Source organism: Callionymus lyra, chromosome 7, assembly GCF_982586985.1.
Source record: "Callionymus lyra chromosome 7, fCalLyr1.hap1.1, whole genome shotgun sequence".
In the NCBI taxonomy this organism is placed as follows: Eukaryota; Metazoa; Chordata; class Actinopteri; order Syngnathiformes; family Callionymidae; genus Callionymus; species Callionymus lyra.
In genome coordinates this window covers 6,144,724-6,166,578 of record NC_141824.1, presented here as the reverse complement: position 1 = coordinate 6,166,578, position 21,855 = coordinate 6,144,724, and the positions used below count along the sequence as shown (strand labels likewise).

General features: G+C 39.9%; 1 protein-coding gene and 1 non-coding gene across 2 annotated transcripts; both read left to right on the top strand.

Moving 5' to 3' along the window:
- Positions 1-2,170: 2,170 nt before the first annotated feature.
- Positions 2,171-11,812, top strand: LOC148074851 (major histocompatibility complex class I-related protein 1-like; the record flags this gene model as incomplete). The annotated part of the gene is made up of 5 exons (XM_087796136.1): positions 2,171-2,441; positions 10,428-10,706; positions 10,903-11,193; positions 11,352-11,453; positions 11,757-11,812. Coding segments are annotated over 5 exons (999 nt in total), but the record flags the coding sequence as incomplete, so codon positions are not given.
- A 2,301-nt stretch (positions 11,813-14,113) lies between these two features.
- On the top strand, positions 14,114-14,326 carry LOC148074850 (small nucleolar RNA U3). The gene has a single exon (XR_015711894.1). It is a non-coding gene; the product is annotated as a small nucleolar RNA U3 (small nucleolar RNA).
- Positions 14,327-21,855: the final 7,529 nt, after the last annotated feature.

Here is a 21,855-nt window from a genome sequence, read left to right as displayed (position 1 = left end):
AAATAATGTAGCTCATCACACAACTTTATTTCTGTATGAGATTTATCAACTAAAAAAACAATCAAATATTGTATACTTTAAGTAAAAATGATATATTTTAATTCTATAATTCAACCTGAAAGTTACTTTTTTTATTTTCTCCACTGCTTATATCCCCACTTTCAACCTGCTGTTGCCTGAGACCTTTACTTTCTCTGACAGGTTTACTTTTGAGGGCCAGTTCATGCTAAGGTTTGTGGGTAAATAGTACCAAGAACAGGCAGTTTTACTTCCTGTGAGACCATACAATGTTGGAGAGATCGTAGAGCACCAAGAGCTCACTGACCAGGAGGGAACTGAAGATAGTTCAAGTGTTTTTTTAACTACAGAAAGTCTGTCCATAAAATAATGATAAAAATGGTTCTTGAATTGATGAAAATGACTGAAAATCATTCAAATGTATTTAAAAGCGCTATATAAATAAACATTACTTACTTACTTACTTACTGTTTGGGATCAATGTCATGTTTGAACCACTAGAGGGAACTAGAAGCTTTTCTCGTCTCCACAAAAAACTCGTTTATTTTTTACTTTCATAGTAATATTTTAGAAAAACTTTTTTTTCTGAATAAAAGAGAATAGAAAGGAAGGAAAGAAAGTTTATACGTATATATGTCAAAATAAAAAGTAATTCAATCCACTTTTATTTCTCTTCACTTTAATTTGACACTCCTGGTATTCCATAGTTCACATTCTGCGTGACTTTAAGGTTCAGAAGAACGACTCTAAGAAATAATAATAAAGTTTAAAGTGGAGTTTTTGTCACAGAAAATAGTCGTAATAACATGTTTGGTTTACTTTGACTTTCCATCTGGACGTGACGTCACACTGAATCCTCATTGGCTCAGATATTTCTTCCTGCGTCTGTTGTTTACTTTCACTTGTACTTCGTTCGTCGACCTGAAGACTTGTTGGATCCTAGTCTCCAGAAAAGAGCTGAAGATGAAGAAGGTGTTGTTTGTGCTTGTTGTGTGGATCCACAGCTCAACTGCGAGTGAGTCTCCTTCCTCCACTTTCATGTGTTCACACCTGCGTCACCTTTTATTTCTCCAAATACTCTTCACTACAACCTTCATGACCTTTTCACTCTCAGAGGAGTCAAAGTGTTTCACTGATTCACTTTTCATCTCAGAACCGTGAAGAAGTCGTACACAGAAAAGTAGATCCGAGCTCAATGTCAGGTGCTCACCTGGTGGCGCTGTTGAGTCACTTCTGTTGATTGACGGAGGAACTTGTTTGACGCTGAACAGAAAGTGACTCCAGAGTTTTGCTTCATGAGCTGATCACTTGTTTTTAAACGATGCTGCCATCAGGAGATTCATTGACTCACAAGAAGAGCTTTTACAATTTTCATTGATTTGACTTTAGTAAACAAGTCTATCATGAACTAAAATGAGGAAATAAAAACAAAGAAAGTGTCGCATTTCTTAAGTGCGCATGTTCAGACAACCTTGTAGCTCAGCTCACTTCAACATATTATCACATCTCACAGTTTATTGGAGCAACTCAGTGAAGCAGCTGCTCTGAACTTGTGTTTGGACTTAAAATATCTAAATGAAACATTTACAATCATGTTGAACAGTAATCTTCAGAAACATGTTATTTATAAACTGATATAAACTCATGTTATTTAAGTTCATCATTAACCTTAATGTCCTTCAATGATCTTTATTCTATCAATCATTCTTAGATTTGTTCCATGAACTTGGTTTTAATATTTTATTATCTATGCGTTTTTTAAAAACAATTTCAATTTAGTTGTTTGATCTTTTTCAACATTGTTGCTCCTGTTTCTTCTTAATTCATCCATTTATTCTTTTAATTCTCTTTATTCCTTATTTGTTTTATTATAAATATTTATTACATTTCAGATTGTTATTAATATTAATCGTTTTTTCTTCTTTCTTCTTCTTCTTCTTCTATAGTTGTGTCCCAGTTAGCCAGGGTTCTTGGAGAGTGAAGTGTGAAGGATGTTCTGCTGGTGTCCGTGTGTGGACGTGAACTTTGTGTCACTGCTGACTGTCCCTCTGTTCTTCACCTCTTTGTCTTTGTAGAAGATGTGATTGTTCTGCTGCATCACAACGTTGTGTCATCAGAACCAGAGAAGATCTAAACTTTGTTTTTGTGTCTCACAGTGATTCACACAATGCAGTTTTTCATCACTGCGTCTGCTGGAGTTAAAAACTTCCCAGAGTTTGTTTTTGTCACTTATGTGGACGGAGTTGAAGTGGAACACTACGACAGCAACACCAGGAGAAATGTACCCAAACAAGACTGGATGATCCAGGTCACAGCAGATGATCCTCAGTACTGGGAGAGAAACACAAATATCTTAAATAACCATCAGCAGGTCCACAAGAACAACATTGAAATAGTAAAACAGAGATTCAACCAAACTGGAGGTTTGTTGTCTTTAAAATCAATGTTTGACCTTAAACTGAATCATGTTCAACCTTTTTACATCCTGAACCATCAATCTTGTATACAGAGTAGATCAGAGGAGGAAACTGGAGTAGATCATACAAGTTCAGAGAAGAAGAGAAGATCACAGTGGAGTATTAAACAGTGGAGTAGATCACAGTGGAGTATTAAACAGTGGAGTAGATCACAGTGGAGTATGAAACAGTGGAGTAGACCACAGTGGAGTATTAAACAGTGGAGTAGATCACAGTGGAGTATTAAACAGTGGAGTAGACCACAGTGGAGTAGATCACAGTGGAGTATTAAACAGTGGAGTAGATCGCAATGGAGTATTAAACAGTGGAGTAGACCACAGTGGAGTAGATCACAGTGGAGTATTAAACAGTGGAGTAGATCACAGTGGAGTATTAAACAGTGGAGTAGATCACAGTGGAGTAAACCACAGTGGAGTATTAAACAGTGGAGTAGATCACAGTGGAGTAGATCACAGTGGAGTATTAAACAGTGGAGTAGATCACAGTGGAGTAGACCACAGTGGAGTATTAAACAGTGGAGTAGATCACAGTGGAGTCTTAAACAGTGGAGTAGATCACAGTGGAGTAAGCCACAGTGGAGTATTAAACAGTGGAGTAGATCACAGTGGAGTATTAAACAGTGGAGTAGATCACAGTGGAGTATTAAACAGTGGAGTAGATCACAGTGGAGTATTAAACAGTGGAGTAGACCACAGTGGAGTAGATCACAGTGGAGTATGAAACAGTGGAGTAGACCACAGTGGAGTATTAAACAGTGGAGTAGATCACAGTGGAGTATGAAACAGTGGAGTAGATCACAGTGGAGTATTAAACAGTGAAGTAGATCACAGTGGAGTATTAAACAGTGGAGTAGACCACAGTGGAGTAGATCACAGTGGAGTATGAAACAGTGGAGTAGATCACAGTGGAGTATTAAACAGTGGAGTAGATCACAGTGGAGTATTATACAGTGGAGTATTAAACAGTGGAGTATTATACAGTGGAGTAGACCACAGTGGAGTATTAAACGGTGGAGTAGATCACAGTGGAGTATTAAGCAGTGGAGTAGACCACAGTGGAGTATTAAACGGTGGAGTAGATCACAGTGGAGTATTAAACAGTGGAGTAGATCACAGTGGAGTATTAAACAGTGGAGTAGATCACAGTGGAGTATTAAACAGTGGAGTAAACCACAGTGGAGTAGAACACAGTGGAGTATTAAACAGTGGAGTAGACCACAGTGGAGTAGACCACAGTGGAGTAGATCACAGTGGAGTATTAAACAGTGGAGTAGATCACAGTGGAGTATTAAACAGTGGAGTAGATCACAGTGGAGTAAACCACAGTGGAGTATTAAACAGTGGAGTAGATCACAGTGGAGTATTAAACAGTGGAGTAGATCACAGTGGAGTATTAAACAGTGGAGTAGATCACAGTGGAGTAGACCACAGTGGAGTATTAAACAGTGGAGTAGATCACAGTGGAGTATTAAACAGTGGAGTAGATCACAGTGGAGTAAGCCACAGTGGAGTATTAAACAGTGGAGTAGATCACAGTGGAGTATTAAACAGTGGAGTAGATCACAGTGGAGTAGATCACAGTGGAGTATTAAACAGTGGAGTAGATCACAGTGGAGTATTAAACAGTGGAGTAGATCACAGTGGAGTAGACCACAGTGGAGTATTAAACAGTGGAGTAGATCACAGTGGAGTATTAAACAGTGGAGTAGACCACAGTGGAGTAAGCCACAGTGGAGTATTAAACAGTGGAGTAGATCACAGTGGAGTATTAAACAGTGGAGTAGATCACAGTGGAGTATTAAACAGTGGAGTAGATCACAGTGGAGTAGACCACAGTGGAGTATTAAACAGTGGAGTAGATCACAGTGGAGTAGATCACAGTGGAGTATTAAACAGTGGAGTAGATCACAGTGGAGTAGACCACAGTGGAGTATTAAACAGTGGAGTAGATCACAGTGGAGTATTAAACAGTGGAGTAGATCACAGTGGAGTAAACCACAGTGGAGTATTAAACAGTGGAGTAGACCACAGTGGAGTATTAAACAGTGGAATAGATCACAGTGGAGTGTGAAACAGTGGAGTAGATCACAGTGGAGTAGATCACAGTGGAGTATTAAACAGTGGAGTAGACCACAGTGGAGTATTAAACAGTGGAGTAGATCACAGTGGAGTATTAAACAGTGGAGTGTGAAACAGTGGAGTAGATCACAGTGGAGTAGATCACAGTGGAGTATTAAACAGTGGAGTAGATCACAGTGGAGTAGACCACAGTGGAGTATTAAACAGTGGAGTAGATCACAGTGGAGTATTAAACAGTGGAGTAGATCACAGTGGAGTAAGCCACAGTGGAGTATTAAACAGTGGAGTAGATCACAGTGGAGTATTAAACAGTGGAGTAGATCACAGTGGAGTATTAAACAGTGGAGTAGATCACAGTGGAGTATTAAACAGTGGAGTAGACCACAGTGGAGTATTAAACAGTGGAGTAGATCACAGTGGAGTATTAAACAGTGGAGTAGACCACAGTGGAGTATTAAACAGTGGAGCAGACCACAGGGGAGTATGAAACAGTGAAGTAGATCACAGTGGAGTATTAAACAGTGGAGTAGACCACAGTGGAGTATTAAAGAGTGGAGTAGACCACAGTGGAGTATTAAACAGTGGAGTAGATCACAGTGGAGTATTAAACAGTGGAGTAGATCACAGTGGAGTATTAAACAGTGGAGTAGACCACAGTGGAGTATTAAACAGTGGAGTAGATCACAGTGGAGTATTAAACAGTGGAGTAGACCACAGTGGAGTATTAAACAGTGGAGTAGATCACAGTGGAGTATTACACAGTGGAGTAGACCACAGTGGAGTATTAAACAGTGGAGTAAACCACAGTGGAGTATTAAACAGTGAAGTAGATCACAGTGGAGTATGAAACAGTGGAGTAGATCACAGTGGCGTATTAAACAGTGAAGTAGATCACAGTGGATTATTAAACAGTGGAGTAGATCACAGTGGAGTAGATCACAGTGGCGTTTTAAACAGTGAAGTAGATCACAGTGGCGTATTAAACAGTGAAGTAGATCACAGTGGAGTAGATCCCAGTGGAGTAGATCACAGTGGAGTAGACCACAGTGGAGTATTAAACAGTGGAGTAGACCACAGTGGAGTATTAAACAGGGGAGTAGATCACAGTGGAGTATGAAACAGTGGAGTAGATCACAGTGGCGTATTAAACAGTGGAGTAGATCACAGTAGAGTATTAAACAGTGGAGTAGATCACAGTGGAGTAGGAAACAGTGGAGTAGATCACAGTGGCGTATTAAACAGTGAAGTAGATCACAGTGGAGTATTAAACAGTGGAGTAGACCACAGTGGAGTATTAAACAGTGGAGTAGACCACAGAGGAGTATTAAACAGTGGAGTAGACCACACTGGAGTATTAAACAGTGGAGTAGATCACAGTGGAGTATGAAACAGTGGAGTAGATCACAGTGGAGTATTAAACAGTGAAGTAGATCACAGTGGAGTATTAAACAGTGGAGTAGATCACATTGGAGTATGAAACAGTGGAGTAGATCACAGTGGAGTATTAAACAGTGAAGTAGATCACAGTGGACTATTAAACAGTGAAGTAGATCACAGTGGAGTATTAAACAGTGTAGTAGATCACAGTGGAGTATTAAACAGTGAAGTAGATCACAGTGGAGTATTAAACAGTGGAGTAGACCACACTGGAGTATTAAACAGTGGAGTAGACCACAGTGGAGTATTAAACAGTGGAGTAGACCACAGTGGAGTATTAAACAGTGGAGTAGATCACAGTGGAGTAGACCACAGTGGAGTGTGAAACAGTGGAGTAGATCACAGTGGAGTTTTAAACAGTGGAGTAGATCACAGTGGAGTAGACCACAGTGGAGTAGATCACAGTGGAGTATTAAACAGTGGAGTAGATCACAGTGGAGTATTAAACAGTGGAGTAGACCACAGTGGAGTATTAAACAGTGGAGTAGATCACAGTGGAGTATGAAACAGTGGAGTAGACCACAGTGGAGTATTAAACAGTGGAGTATTAAACAGTGGAGTATTAAACAGTGGAGTAGACCACAGTGGAGTATTAAACAGTGGAGTAGATCAAAGTGGAGTATTAAACAGTGGAGTAGATCACAGTGGAGTAGATCACAGTGGAATATTAAACAGTGGAGTAGATCACAGTGGAGTAGATCACAGTGGAGTATTAAACAGTGGAGTAGATCACAGTGGAGTATTAAACAGTGGAATAGATCACAGTGGAGTATTAAACAGTGGAGTAGATCACAGTGGAGTATTAAACAGTGAAGTAGATCACAGTGGAGTAGATCACAGTGGAGTAGATCACAGTGGAGTATTAAACAGTGGAGTATTAAACAGTGGAGTAGACCACAGTGGAGTATTAAACAGTGGAGTAGACCACAGTGGAGTAGATCACAGTGGAGTATTAAACAGTTGAGTAGACCACAGTGGAGTAGATCACAGTGGAGTATTAAACAGTGAGGTAGATCACAGTGGAGTATTAAACAGTGAGGTAGATCACAGTGGAGTATTAAACAGTGGAGTAGACCACAGTGGAGTAGATCACAGTGGAGTAGACCACAGTGGAGTATTAAACAGTGGAGTAGATCACAGTGGAGTAGATCACAGTGGAGTATTAAACAGTGGAGTAGATCACAGTGGAGTAGATCACAGTGGAGTAGATCACAGTGGAGTAGACCACAGTGGAATATTAAACAGTGGAGTAGATCACAGTGGAGTAGATCACAGTGGAGTATTAAACAGTGAGGTAGATCACAGTGGAGTATTAAACAGTGAGGTAGATCACAGTGGAGTATTAAACAGTGGAGTAGACCACAGTGGAGTAGATCACAGTGGAGTAGATCACAGTGGAGTAGACCACAGTGGAGTATTAAACAGTGGAGTAGATCACAGTGGAGTAGATCACAGTGGAGTATTAAACAGTGGAGTAGATCACAGTGGAGTAGATCACAGTGGAGTAGATCACAGTGGAGTATTAAACAGTGGAGTAGATCACAGTGGAGTAGATCACAGTGGAGTATTAAACAGTGGAGTAGATCACAGTGGAGTATTAAATAGTGGAGTAGATCACAGTGGAGTATTAAACAGTGGAGTAGATCACAGTGGAGTATTAAACAGTGGAGTATTAAATAGTGGAGTAGATCACAGTGGAGTATTAAACAGTGGAGTAGACCACAGTGGAGTTTTAAACAGTGGAGTAGACCACAGTGGAGTATGAAACAGTGGAGTAGATCACAGTGGAGTATGAAACAGTGGAGTAGATCACAGTGGAGTATGAAACAGTGGAGTAGATCACAGTGGAGTATTAAACAGTGGAGTAGACCACAGTGGCGTATTAAACAGTGGAGTAGACCACAGTTGAGTATTAAACAGTGGAGTAGACCACAGTGGAGTATTATACAGTGGAGTAGACCACAGTGGAGTATTAAACAGTGGAGTAGATCACAGTAGAGTATGAAACAGTGGAGTAGATCACAGTGGAGTATTAAACAGTGGAGTAGATCACAGTGGAGTATTAAACAGTGAAGTAGATCACAGTGGAGTATATCACAGTGGAGTATTAAACAGTGAAGTAGATCACAGTGGAGTAGACCACAGTGGAGTATTAAACAGTGGAGTAGATCACAGTGGAGTAGATCACAGTGGAGTAGACCACAGTGCAGTATTAAACAGTGGAGTAGATCACAGTGGAGTAGATCACAGTGGAGTATTAAACAGTGGAGTAGATCACAGTGGAGTATTAAATAGTGGAGTAGATCACAGTGGAGTATTAAACAGTGGAGTAGATCACAGTGGAGTATTAAACAGTGGAGTATTAAATAGTGGAGTAGATCACAGTGGAGTAGATCACAGTGGAGTATTAAACAGTGGAGTAGATCACAGTGGAGTATTAAACAGTGGAGTAGATCACAGTGGAGTATTAAACAGTGGAGTAGATCACAGTGGAGTAGACCACAGTGGAGTATTAAACAGAGGAGTAGATCACAGCGGAGTATTAAACAGTGGAGTAGATCACAGTGGAGTATTAAACAGTGGAGTAGATCACAGTGGAGTATTAAACAGTGGAGTAGATCGCAATGGAGTATTAAACAGTGGAGTAGACCACAGTGGAGTAGATCACAGTGGAGTATTAAACAGTGGAGTAGATCACAGTGGAGTATTAAACAGTGGAGTAGATCACAGTGGAGTATTAAACAGTGGAGTAGATCACAGTGGAGTATTAAACAGTGGAGTAGACCACAGTTGAGTATTAAACAGTGGAGTAGATCACAGTGGAGTATTAAACAGTGGAGTAGATCGCAATGCAGTATTAAACAGTGGAGTAGACCACAGTGGAGTAGATCACAGTGGAGTATTAAACAGTGGAGTAGACCACAGTGGAGTATTAAACAGTGGAGTAGACCACAGTGGAGTATTAAACAGTGGAGTAGATCACAGTGGAGTATTAAACAGTGGAGTAGATCACAGTGGAGTATTAAACAGTGGAGTAGATCACAGTGGAGTATTAAACAGTGGAGTAGATCACAGTGGAGTATTAAACAGTGGAGTAGATCACAGTGGAGTATTAAACAGTGGAGTAGACCACAGTGGAGTATTAAACAGTGGAGTAGATCACAGTGGAGTATTAAACAGTGGAGTAGACCACGGTGGAGTATTAAACAGTGGAGTAGATCACAGTGGAGTATGAAACAGTGGAGTAGACCACAGTGGAGTATTAAACAGTGGAGTATTAAACAGTGGAGTATTAAACAGTGGAGTAGACCACAGTGGAGTATTAAACAGTGGAGTATTAAACAGTGGAGTAGATCACAGTGGAGTATTAAACAGTGGAGTAGATCGCAGTGGAGTAGATCACAGTGGAGTAGATCACAGTGGAGTAGATCACAGTGGAGTATTAAACAGTGGAGTAGATCACAGTGGAGTAGATCACAGTGGAGTATTAAACAGTGGAGTAGATCACAGTGGAGTATTAAACAGTGGAATAGATCACAGTGGAGTATTAAACAGTGGAGTAGATCACAGTGGAGTATTAAACAGTGAAGTAGATCACAGTGGAGTAGATCACAGTGGAGTAGATCACAGTGGAGTAGATCACAGTGGAGTATTAAACAGTGGAGTATTAAACAGTGGAGTATTAAACAGTGGAGTATTAAACAGTGGAGTAGACCACAGTGGAGTAGATCACAGTGGAGTATTAAACAGTGGAGTATTAAACAGTGGAGTAGACCACAGTGGAGTATTAAACAGTGGAGTAGACCACAGTGGAGTAGATCACAGTGGAGTATTAAACAGTGGAGTATTAAACAGTGGAGTATTAAACAGTGGAGTAGACCACAGTGGAGTATTAAACAGTGGAGTAGACCACAGTGGAGTAGATCACAGTGGAGTATTAAACAGTGAGGTAGATCACAGTGGAGTATTAAACAGTGAGGTAGATCACAGTGGAGTATTAAACAGTGGAGTAGACCACAGTGGAGTAGATCACAGTGGAGTAGATCACAGTGGAGTAGACCACAGTGGAGTATTAAACAGTGGAGTAGATCACAGTGGAGTATTAAACAGTGGAGTAGATCACAGTGGAGTAGATCACAGTGGAGTAGACCACAGTGGAGTATTAAACAGTGGAGTAGATCACAGTGGAGTAGATCACAGTGGAGTATTAAACAGTGGAGTAGATCACAGTGGAGTATTAAACAGTGAAGTAGATCACAGTGGAGTAGACCACAGTGGAGTATTAAACAGAGGAGTAGATCACAGTGGAGTATTAAACAGTGGAGTAGATCACAGTGGAGTATTAAACAGTGGAGTAGATCACAGTGGAGTATTAAACAGTGGAGTAGATCAGGTCTCACTCTGGTTTCTCTCTCAGGTGTTCACATCGTTCAGACGATGGACGGTTGTGAGTGGGACGATGAGACTGGAGAGGTCAAAGGTTACCTACAGTACGGCTATGATGGAGAAGACTTCATCGTGTTTGACCTTCAGACTCTGACCTGGGTCGCTCCGAGTCCTCAGGCCGTCATCACCAAACACAAGTGGGACCAGAATGAAGGCATGAAGAAAGTGAAAAAGTTCTTTTACACCCAGGAATGTCCAAATGATCTGAAGAAGTTTGTGAAGTTTGGGAGCAAAACCTTGATGAGAACAGGTAGTTCCATGACCTTCTTCTCCTTCTGCTCTCCTTCCTCCTTCTCTCCCTCCTCTCTCTCCTCATGTCCTCTCTCTCTCTCTCTCCTCTTACCTTCTTTTCCTCACCTCCACCCCTGTCCTCCCTCCTCCTCCTCTCCTTCATTCTCTGTCCATCCTTTGACTTTCTCTCTGAAGTGTGGTGTCTCTCCCTTCAGAGCGTCCACGAGTGTCTCTCCTCCAGAAGACAGCCAGCTCTCCGGTCACCTGCCACGCTACAGGCTTCTACCCCGACAGAGCCATGTTGTTCTGGACCAAAGACGGAGAGGAGCTGCACGAGGACGTGGAACACGGAGAGATCCTCCCCAACCCTGACGGAACCTTCCAGAACATGGTGGACCTGAAACTCCCGTCTGACGACTGGTCCAGGTACGAGTGTGTGTTTCAACTGGACGGCATTCCGGAAGACGTGGTCACCAAACTGGATCCGTCAAACATCCTGACCAATGGTAAGAGTCTTCAGAACCTTCTTGGTGTCTCCAGAGGTTTCTTTCATCCAGATGAGAGTCCAGGTGTGGTCAGCATGGATCTGCTGAATGAGGCCCCACCACGTCTCTAACACTGGTCACCTGATCATGTCTCCACTTACTTTGCTCTCCATCCACAGCCAGGACTTTCCTGACCTTGTACATCATCATGGCCGCCGTCGCTGCCTCCGCTCTGGTGCTCACAGTGGTTGGATACTTCATCTACAAGAAGAAGAAGAAAGGTGAGAGTTTGTGATTTGATCCAGATCATCTCCAGATACTGGAGAGAAAGAATAGAAGGTCAAAGAAGGTCAGCAGAGATGAGAAGAGGTCAGAGGAACTCTTCTATGTTCATCTTCTTCAGGTGTAATTTGTCCTCTTTCTTTCCATTTCAGGCGACTCTGACTCGTCTTGTAAGTACATGATCTTGTCTCAGCTCAGATGTTGACCATGTGACAGAGTGCTAGCATGCTAGCATCAGTGTTGACACTAGTTTCATCTGCTGGTGAGAAGCACACAAGCTAACAGGGTTTGTGATCTTACAGCGGCCCCCAGCTCGGAGCTGGACCATCTGAAGGATCCGCCAGTGGACAGAGACTAAAGTCAGTGGATGATAATTGTCACTTTTCTTCAAGACTCACTTCACGCATGATTTTACAAGTTGATACATTTTTCTGTCTCCGTGTTTCAGGAGGAATCGACCAAGAAACGTCTTTTTCTTCTGAGACTCTGCAGACGTCAGAGCTGCTGATCTTTGTTCCTTCACTGGAAATGTGTTTGAAACTCACATCAGGATGTCATGTGATCTGAGCCGTTATGAAAACTACACACACACACAGATAAATGCACACACACGATTCTGTACCACACAAATACACTCACACACACAAACACTCACACACATGCTTCACTTTAACACAAATAAATGCACACACACAAACACTCACAAACATGCTTCTCTAAAACACAATAATGCACTCACTCACAATCACACACAAACACACACAAACACACACACACATGCTTCACTTTAACACAAATAAATGCACACACACAAACACTCACAAACATGCTTCTCTAAAACACAATAATGCACTCACTCACAATCACACACAATCACACACAAACACACACATGCTTCACCATCACACAAGGATGCACACACATGCATCTCTGACACACAAAAATGCACTCACAAACAACTGCAAACACACACACGCATGCTTTACCAAAGCAAAAAATGCACAAACACGCACACACACAAAAAAGCAATCTCACACAATGACAAACACACACACATGTGCTTTACTACTACACAGAAATGCACACACATAAATACTTAAACACATGCTTCTCTGGCGCAACAAAAGCACTAACACACAATAACTAACGCACACACACATGTCTCTGTAGACAAAATGATACACACACGGAAAATATATACAGACAAACAGAGTCTAAAAACAGGTACTGACACACAAAATCAGGTACACATACCCAAACACACTCACGGAAACAGTTGAACAAACCTGAAAATAGGCGCACACACAAATAAAAAGATAACAAACACATGTATTTACACATCAAATAACAAACAGAAGTACAAACATGCAAAAACCAAAATGGAAAAAAAATCAGACACACAGTGACAAATTTATGAATGTGTAGACACACACACACACGCACACACACACACACACACACACACAAGTACACGCACAGACAGTTTTGTGTTCATGTAATAGTTTGTGTTTTCTTCCTGGTGTGTAGACACTAGTTAATGAAGCGTCAGTTGTGATGTCAGAGGTGAAGAATCTTGTCAAACATAGTTGAACTGCTGCTTCATTTCTTGTGTGTTTTGATCTTCAAATAAATGGACAGAAAACGTCCACATGTGTTTGGACTCCAAATGTTCAGTAAAGTCACTTGTCATTGAGGGTCAGTGGAGGCTCAGAAAGAATCCATTTGTGCAGCTGTTATGAAAGGTCAACATCTCTGACCTCTCCTTCTGTTTCCTGATCAACTCATGTCCTAAATATGACTGTATTGCTTTGATCAACTCGTCTTGTGCTGAACAGGTGCACATAAGTTGTGTCCACTTTTGTGTAGAAGAAAAATCCAGAAGAGCTTGTGCCGACAATTCACATGTAGAAACTTGATTCAAAGTTTCCTGCTGAGTCGGCTGAATGTGTTTGTGGAGGTTTGCTCTCTGACCTGCTTCTCTCAAGTCAAACTTCATCAGGTTACACAACCATGAGACGCCGATCTCACGCCACACCTGTGCCGCCATCTTAGATCCCGCCAGAGCTCAAATGTGCAACACTGACGACACATTTGGACAGGTGTGGTGAGACGCCCAGTGTGGATGTTTGACTCCGCCCCCCGAGCACCTGCACCAGTCAGGTGTGCCTCTATGAGACTTGTGTGTCACGCCCTCACTGCACTCAACTGCTTTCTGTTTGCAGCGTGGAAGAGGACACCACAACAATCCACCTAGATCGCCCCCTAGCTGTGAGTCGCTCACCTAAGTCAGAATGTTAATAATTGAAAAAACGTTTTCATTTTAACATCAAACACAACTCTTGTTCAAATGTATTTTCCCTTGTATTAAACTATATTGTTTAATGTTTACAATTGTTTGTAATGCATAATAAAATAACCTGATATAGTTGTTTTAATGTCATGGTGATCAATAATCACAGTTTAGATGAATTATGGAATTGAACGTAGTGATTTTGAATACATGTTGTGTATAAACTATGAAACTACAATTATGTTTTCTAGTCTCATCTCTTTGCAATCAAATGAATGACAGTAACATTTTAAAATTCAAAAACTATGCATCCGTCACTGTAATGGTTTGGTGTGAGGATGGAGTGTGATGTTGGTGCAGAGTTAAGTTAAGACTATACTTTCAGGGATCATTTCTATAGTTCTTAACTTAAGAAATGTGTTTGTAAAGTGTTTGGTGTCACTAACCATGATGAAGAGTTGTGATATTCCTTCCTGAGTGTGAAGCAGACAGAGAATAATGATTCACTTCATATGTTCTCTGTCATTGATGATCCTTCTTTACTTCCTTGTGCAGTATTGAGAGGAATATGATCAGAGTGGTTGTTGTGTTCAAGACAATATACTATTAAGCGACATTTTTAATGTAATTCTTTATAACTTTTAACAAAAATAAAAATGTATTTTCATATTAATGTAAAGACTATAGTTTGTAGGTCTTTTTGTCTTTGTTGAAATTGATATTAAAAAATATCCAAACCTCTGTGGTGCTCGTCTGTAACATCTCTCTTGTACTGAAGCCTTGACGACAACAATTGTTCTGGAAAAATGAAAAGACACTGTTTCATGAAGCTTCACCAGACCATCACTAGTATTTGGATATTTTAAGTTTGTCATTTTGGAACAAGATGTGGACAAAGACCATTGAGCGTCATTTGCTTCTTTAAAATGAACATCATTTTTTTTACTATAACTCTGAAAAGGAACCCATTATTCTAAAATGAATCACAACTGTTGAACAACATGAGGCTGAGTAGAAAATTAGTATTTCACCTGAACTAAATTGCTTTTACCATTTAGCAGAACAAACAACCACTCTGATCGTATTCCTCCTCTCAATACTCCTAAAGGAAGTAAAGAAGTAAGTAATTTGTATTTATATAGCGCTGATCATCAATGACAGTGAACATATGAAGTGAATCATTATTCTCTGCATTATCATTTTTTCACTGATAGCGGTTGATTTTATTGCCCATATATGAGACAAACATACTTTGTACGTTTCACACGGTTTCAAAATCAACAGGTTATTTTTGTTTCCATGGTTCTACAAAGACATGTGACACTCTCTATAGGAGGATTTTATGGATCTCTTGGCCCTGACTCACTGTTTCAACCACACCTTAGATCTTGTTCTAGCAAACAGACCTGAAGTTAAAACAACAAATGTCTCTCCTCAGAACTCAGTTTTGTCTGACCATCAAGTATTAAATGTGTTCTATGTATGTAGAATCCTGCTGATAAATTCTTGAGGAGCGTGATATTACTTTTTAAATTTAAAATATTTGTATCGAGCACAAGTATGCAATACAGGCATTCCAGGCAATGTTGGTCTGATGTAAAGGCAACTATGTAAATATGCAGACACAGCAATGTTACGTATATGCTCTTTTTTTTTCTTTTTTTTTCAAGAGACAGTAAATTCAGAAAAATAATCTATTGCAATACCAAAGAAACAACAACAACAGAGTGTACATATAGAAACAAAAAAAACACATAAAACAATGAAAAATAAAGGTCAAGACAAAATCAATCCCTCCTGTATCACTGCTGTATTTAGACAGAGCTTTACCTTGTAATTTAAATGAACATGTTGATTGAAGATTAAACCAATTCTAAATATTTACAGGGTCTTAATCTGAATAAATAAAAAAGTTTGCATTCAACTTTTATCATTTAGTTCTAGTGATGTTCTGGATCATGGAGATCTTTTAAGGCCCTTGTATATGAATTGTTTGGCATTTGAATTTTCTGCTCCTGCACTCTGCTCAATTCATGAGTAAAAAAAAAATCAATTTTTGGAACAAATCATTTAATCGATTGTCGAGAAACGAAACAAATGCTTTGAGACACCATTTCAAATGTAATCTAGATAGAACTGCTCAAGGATTGTCAAGTTCAGAACACTCTTGCTTTCAGTACAATTGTTCTGGTGGTTGTGATCCAGTTGTGGGTTCGACTCCAGCTAAAGAAACATCAAAGTTCTTCTGTTTAAATAAAATACTTGGGAAGAAGTAATGTGACCTTCCTTGGTGAAAGTTTGTGTTGTTTCTCCACTGAAGGTCATTCTAAAGTCGTTCATTCAAAGTTGGGAAATGACATGACATCAATTTAAATACAGTTGGTGCTGAAATACTTTGTAAAATAGAGCTACTATAACACAAGTTGTCCACAATGATTGATTTTAAACTTTTTTAAAGAAATAAAGTGTTAACTTGAACTTTTTCTTCTAATCTTTGCCTATGAGGTTTTGTTGTTGTTGGAGTTTGTTGTGCATTACCATCTGGATCCACCGATACTAATGGATTTTTCTTTTTTTTAATTTTTCAGAACAAAATGGTACATTCAAGTATAAAGTATTGAGTGGAAAAGAAAGATGAAATATATGAAGAAATGCGAAATAATAATAAAATAAAATATATTTAAAAAAAACACACCCCAGGGAACATACCCATCAAACTAGTTACTTTACAAAATACTTATATTTTTCAAGAGTTAGAAAAAGAAAATCAATAAATGCATTGAAGCAGGGCAAATATGGAAAATAAAATGACATATTTCCTTTAATTAAATTGCTTCTAATTGGTTTGACATATTCTGTCCATTTGGTCCATATCTTGTAGAACTTGTTCATATCTGTTTGGAGTGCAAAGGAAAACTTCTCCATCTTATAGATGTCGTAAACGATGTCTATCCAGTTCTGTCGTGGGTGGTTCAACTTGTAACCACTTCCTCGTGATACATTTTTTACTTGCTGCCAACAATATGAAAAGCAATTTCTTGTCTCCATTATTACAGTTTTCTATTGGTTAGTCACCCAGGTACATGTTTTCACCTTTACAGGGAAGATTCACACCAAAAATGTTGTTTAAATGGCTGTGGATCTCTGTCCAAAAAGCTTTGATTCCACTGCAGCTCCAAAACACATGCCAGTGATTTGCTCCATTATACCCGCAAAGTCTCCAACATGCTTCATCCGTGCCCATGTGTATTTTTGAATGGGTGTGATAAAAAATGGAATAATATTCTTCCAACAGAACTCCCGCCATGTATTTGATCTTGTTGAAAACCATTGTAGATGATACATTTTTTTCCCAGCTCTCATTTGTGATTGATATATCTCCATCTTTTTCCCATCGCTGCTTTATATATCCTGTGTTCTCTTGTTTAGATTGTCGAATTCCTTTGTACAATTTAGATACTATTTTATTGCTATTATTTGCCTCCAATAATGAAATGAAAATCTCTAGTAATCCTTGTCCACATGCATCAATTGGCTTTTTCAAATTTTGATTAAAATAATTTCTGACTTGTAAGTATCTGTAAAAATCCTCTTTTTCTTAAGGTTTTCAAAACTCTGAAAATTCCCTTTGTGAATAAATGATTGATAATCAGTTAAACCTTTTGAGATCCAAGTCTTAAATCTGCCGTCCCTTTTATTGGGCACAAAATCGGAGTCAAAAGCACACCACCTCAAGATCCTCGGGGAAGCCCTAGGTGGCAGGACTTGACCAATTCTTGCCAAGATTTTAGGAAAATCCTTAAAAAGTATAGTAGTAAAAAAGGAGTAAGTAGTAAAAGTATGATCTGCAACCTTCATTTCATCCTGTAGCTTGTTCTCTGCTATGAGAGCAATCAATGGAACACCATTTACGCTAGAACCTTCCAAGTTCTTCCAACCTGCAGTGTAAGATCTTGAACAGAGACAGATTAAGGGCCTCAACTGTGCTGCATGGTAATAATGTTGAAGGCAGGGCAGGCCCATACCTCCCTTCTCTTTACTTAATTGCAGTGTTTTATATCTGACCCTGGGTTTGTTCTCCTCCCACATAAATCTTGAAATTAATCTGTCCCATTCTATAAATTGTTTTGGTGGAATTTTGACCAGGAGACATTGAAAATGATATAATATTCGTGGCAGAATATTCATCCTGATGGAGTCTATCCTTGAGTGAAGATTTAAATATGGTATAGTTGCCCATCTTTGTAAATCCAACTTAATTCTTTCACTCAAAGGTCCATAGTTGATGTCATACAGTCTCAGCAAGTCTCTAGGTAGTGACACCCCTAAATATTCGAATTTTGCATCCCATTTCCAGTTATACATATTCCTGATTTTTCATGGTGGGTCATAGTTCAGTGTTAGAACTTGATTTTATCAATATTAATTTTGTAGCCTGATAGTAAACCGTATTCTTTTAGCATCTCCATCACTTGTGTCTGAGAAGGTTGTGTTATGGTCAACAATAAATCATCAGCAAACAACGCAAGCTTTTGCTCCCCCGTGGACATCATGACTCCTTGGATTTCTGTCCTCTGCCTTATCCATTGACCCAGAGGTTCTATGAAAATGGCAAACAATAGTGACGCACAACACCCCTGTCAGTTTCCTCTCTTCAGAACAAATGATTTTGTTAAATCTCAATTCATTTAATTCGAGCCATTGGTGTTTTGTACAATGCTGCAAAAGTATCAATTATAGTATCATGAAATCCAATTTTTGCTAAAACTTAATATAAAAATGACCAACTTACTGAGTCGAACGCCTTTTCTGCGTCCAGACTCAGTAACAGCGTTTCCAAGTTTTGATTCCCAGCTTGTCTTATAATGTGTAATGCTCTCCTGATGCTATCTTGAGTTTGTCTATTTCCAACAAAGCCTGTCTGGTCCTCATGAATTAATTTAGGTAAGATTGGTTCAATTCTTCTTGTTAGTATGGAGGTGGACAGTTTATGATTAATGTTCAAAACGCTCACTGGACAGTAATTCCCAGATTACATATTATCTTTCCCTTCTTTGGGAATGACAGATATGATCGCCTCGCTCCATGAGGTACAACTTTATGTTCTAAAACCCAGTTAAATGTTCTCAGGAGTGTAGAAGTTAGTTGATCTTGCATTATTTTGCACCACTCGGAGGTAAATCCATCTGTTCAGGGGGATTTCCCTCCTTTTAATCTTTTAATTGCTGATCAAAGTTCATTTTTTATGTTAATTTTTAGTTTTGTTCATTGTTAACCATTAGAAGCTCAATATGGGATAATAATTTGTCAATCTGGTGGACATTAGCTGTTTGAGGTTGAGAATAGAGCTTTTCATAACATTTTAAGAAACATTTCTGAATGTTTTGTTGATTAGTTTCCACTTTTTTAGTTGTGGGGTCTCTGATTTTGTGTATAGACCGGTCAGCTTGCTGTTTTCTCAATTTGTAGGACAGGAGGCTCATAGATTTTCCACCAGCCTCGTAGTATTTTTGCTTGGTGAAAAGTAGTTTTTTTTGTATTTCATGTGTATTTATTTGATCTATTTCTTTTCTTAGTTTTTGAACTTTCAATTGAGTGTCATCATCTAAGGACTGAGAGTGTTTCATTTGAGTTGTCCTCAGTTTGTCTTCTAATTCCATAAGTTCTTGTTGAGTCTGAGTTTCTTCTCCTATGAAAAGATAGAAATTATTTTACTCCTCAACACAGCCTTTGTTTAGAGCATCCCATATATATAGACAGGACCAGAATCAGAATCAGAATCAGAAAACCTTTATTAGTCCCGCGAGGGGAAATTCGGTTTAACAACAGCAAGAGAAATAAAAACACCCAGAAATAAAAACGAGAAAGAAAATCTAAATAGAATAAGAAATACATCTGCGCTATATAATATATATACAATCATATTTACATAAATAACAAGAGGTGCGGTTAAATAGTTATCTTGGTGTGTTCTTGTTGTGGAGTCTGATGGCAGCAGGAGGAAGGACCTGCGGTACCTCTCCCTCACACACCTGGGATGGAGCATCCTATCACTGATGGAGCTCCTCAATGCCCTCAGTGTGTGCTGGAGAGGGTGAGACAAGTTCCTCCTCATGGAGCCCAGCTTGCTCCGTATCCTCCCTCCAGTCACTTCCTCCACAGGATCCAGGGGGCGCCCTAGGACGTAACCGGCCTTCTTAATAAGGCTGTCCAGTTTAGCCCTATCCTTTGCTGTCATGCTGCTCCCCCAGCAGACCACACCGTTGAAGATGGCAGAGGCCACTATTGAGTCATAGAATGACTTCAGGAGTGGCCCCCGGACACCAAACGGTGTCGAGAGGTGAGTGTCCGCTCCAGACAGCTCCAGCTTGTCCCTCAGGATGTTTGACCTGATGGTATTGAAAGCACTGCTTAGATCCAGGAAAAGGATCCTCACAGTGCTTCCAGGCGACTCCAGGTGAGAAAGTGCTCGGTGGAGAAGGAAGATGATGGCGTCCTCCACGCCGATGTCAGGTTGGTAGGCAAACTGCAACGGATCCATGGAGGAGCGCACCAGAGGACTCAGGTAACTAAGGACCAGCCGCTCCAGAGCCTTCATAAGGTGGGATGTCAAGGCCACAGGTCTGTAGCAGCTGGGATCCTTAGGGTGCTGAGTCTTCGGCACCGGTACCACACAGGACGTCTTCCACAGTAGTGGAACTCTTCCCAGGGTCAAGCTCATGTTGAACAGAAGTCCAACAATTTCACTTAACTGGTCAGAGCACGTCCTGAGTACTTTGCCACCGATGCCGTCTGGTCCAGGGGCCTTTGTTGTCCTGGTTCTCCTGAGCTGATTTCTGACCGTGGTCAGAAACACTACTAGGGCCTATTTCACAGATAACAACAGATCACGAGAGTAAACATTATGAGCTGCTGAGTAATGTGTATATTCTCGACTTTTTGAGTTCAACTCTCTCCAAGTATCAATAATTCCCACTTCTTCCATAATATTGTTGAACTTATTGTTGATCTTTCTTGTGTCTGACTTGCCATTAGATGAGTCCATTTTGGGGTTAAGTGGAAGATTGAAGTCGCCCCCACAAATCAACATCCCTTGGCTTTTTGTTGTCATTATTTCAAGTAAACGTTTAAAGAAGGACTAGTCACTCCCAGGTGGAACATACACGTTAAAGAAACTCACCAAATCATCTTCAACTTTACCTGTAATTGTTATAAATCTACCTTCATTATCTTTATACTCTGAGATGTGCTGGTAATTGACTGTGTTATTTATGAGGATTGTCACTCCCCTCCTTCTTCCTGAACTGTGAGAAGCATAATAGACGTGTTTAAATCCTGATTTATTCAGTTTACCATGTTCTATGTCATCAAGATGTGTTTCTTGTAAGAAAGCAATGTGCATTTTATCTTTCTCAAGTTTTGACAATATCTTCGCCCTTTTAACTGCGTTGAGTACGCTGTTAATATTGAACAAAACAATATTTATTGATCTTTTATCCATTACTGGTGTCCTTTTTGAACAATTTCACAAAACTGGTATGCTCCCTCCCCCCTCAAAAACCAAAAACAAATAAACAAAGCCAGAAAATCTAACAAACTCAATATTACATTCAACTTAATAAACAACTTGAGTGACTCTCAAAGGAGGGTCTCAGGAACTGACATGCAAGTGTGACGTCGTATCTCCATTTTCTCAGATCCTCCGTTGCTTCCTCCACTGTAGCGTAGGTTCTGGTTCCGTCTTTGTATTTCACTCGTAGTCTGGCCGTGAAGAGAGTCTGAAATTGAACTTGGTTTTCCTTCAGGACTTTGCGCACCTCTGCATACTCGCACCGCTGTTTGATGATGGCTGGAGGATAATCTTGATCCATGTTTATTTGGTTAGATTTCCAGGAGAATCCTCTGCTCTGCCACACCTTGGGAAGAATCGACTCTTTCGTTGAGAAACTCAGAAACTTGACGATGATGGAGGTCTAGTGGACCGGTGCGCTCTCTCCATCCTCAGCTCCTCTGCTTTCTGTCATCCCAAGTCCTTCACGAAGCAAGTTCTCCACAAAAGTTATCATGGAGGATGACTCCTCAGCCTCCTCCGGAACGCCATAGATCCGTAT